General features: G+C 41.1%; 1 protein-coding gene across 1 annotated transcript; it reads right to left on the bottom strand.

Moving 5' to 3' along the window:
- Positions 1-611: 611 nt before the first annotated feature.
- LOC141702642 (uncharacterized) lies at positions 612-1,425 on the bottom strand. The gene is made up of 2 exons (XM_074506291.1): positions 1,166-1,425; positions 612-1,020 (listed from the first exon to the last, which is right to left on the bottom strand). The coding sequence occupies exons 1-2, from the start codon at positions 1,423-1,425 to the stop codon at positions 612-614; spliced, it is 669 nt and encodes a 222-aa protein (XP_074362392.1).
- Positions 1,426-1,702: the final 277 nt, after the last annotated feature.

Here is a 1,702-nt window from a genome sequence, read left to right on the forward strand (position 1 = left end):
ATCAATCAATCAATCGTACCTAATAACACCACCTAGGGCAGTGTCTGGGGAGGGTGTATCGTACGCAGCCTTACCCTCATTCCAAAGAATGAAGAGGTTGTTTCCTGAAAAGACCAAGACTTGTGTGTATGCACAAATATGTGTGTCCTAGGTAAGCAATGATCCATAAACATAAGTACGGAAAGCGAGGCAACCATAAACAATGATATAATATCTCAGCCCATGTCCTTCTTCGCACGGGACTTACCGTAAAAAGCTTCGTTCATTGGTTCATTGTTGTAAGCCTCTTCTATTTCTCCTCCTGCACTCTTTTTGATGCCTCAAATGCCATATTTCCCTTGGAGATCACTCTCCAAACTAAATATTTGAAGTACCACAAACCTGTCAAAAAAACTAAAACAACACACAATCCATCTACCATATCATGTAATTAGTCATATGGCATTAAAAAACGACACTGTAGCACCTACACGAGCAACTAAGACTATTAATAACTATGAGAATAAACTACCAAACTTATGAAGTATAAGTACTAGACAAATAAAATTATTACCAACTACCAAAAAGTGCACTAAATTACAAACTACACATGCAAACTACGAAAGTCCAAACTAATCTGCCACCCTTATCCTCCTGCGCCAAGATCTCCTATCTGAGGTCATGTCAGCACTGAGGTTTAGGGCCCTTAAGTCCAGCGTGAGTAGATTAGCCCAAGTCCTCCTTGGCCTCCCTCTCGTTCTTGATCCTGATACCACTAAATCTTCCACCCTGCGCACTGGAGTAGCTATCCTTCTTCGCCTAATATGCCCAAACCAACACAATTGACCTTCCCTCACTTTTTCTGCAATAGGCGCAACTTGTAATTTATTCCTGAAAAAACCATTTGACAATCTATCCAACATGGTACGTCCATAAATCCACTTTAACATTCTCATTTCCGCCACCTCTAACCTACACTCTTGAGCCTTTTTCAATGCCCAGCACTCCGACCCGTATAACAAGGCCGGTCTGATCGCTACCCTATAAAGTTTTCCTTTTACTCTAAAGGGACCCTCCTATCACATAATATTCCTGTAGCAGCCCTCAATTTTAGCCATCCTAATTTGATACGATGTGTAACATCCGCATCTATCCCCCTTCCTTATGCAAAACAGAACCCAGATACCTGAAATTATCTTTGGGGGGCAATACTTGATCGGCCATCAGAACATCCACCCCCTCACCATTCGGTAGATTACTAAAGTTACACCACAAATATTCCGTCTTAGACCGACTAATCCGCAATCCATTAGACTCCAATATATACCTCCATCGCTCTAATGTTACATTAACTGCAACCCTTGTCTCCTTAATTATGACTATATCATCCGCGAATAGCATACACCAAGGTACACTATCCTGAATACCCCTAGTTAGAACATCCATTATAACTGCGAAAAGAAATGGGCTTAGCGAGGATCCTTGGTGAAGTCATATTCCTACCGGAAAGTAATGAGCATCCCCAACCGGTGTTCGAACACACGTCCTTACCTGAAAATACATTTCTTGTATCACCCTCAAATATATCCATGGCACCCCTTTAGCCACCAAACTTTCCCAAATAACCATTTACCCATTCAATTCCGGCCATCTCTAATCTTATCTACCCCCTCTACTCTCTAACATACACAATTTCTGAATTTCTTTATGTGTTATTATTTAA

The sequence above is a fragment of the Apium graveolens genome, unplaced genomic scaffold (assembly GCF_009905375.1).
Source record: "Apium graveolens cultivar Ventura unplaced genomic scaffold, ASM990537v1 ctg5395, whole genome shotgun sequence".
Lineage (NCBI taxonomy): Eukaryota > Viridiplantae > Streptophyta > Magnoliopsida > Apiales > Apiaceae > Apium > Apium graveolens.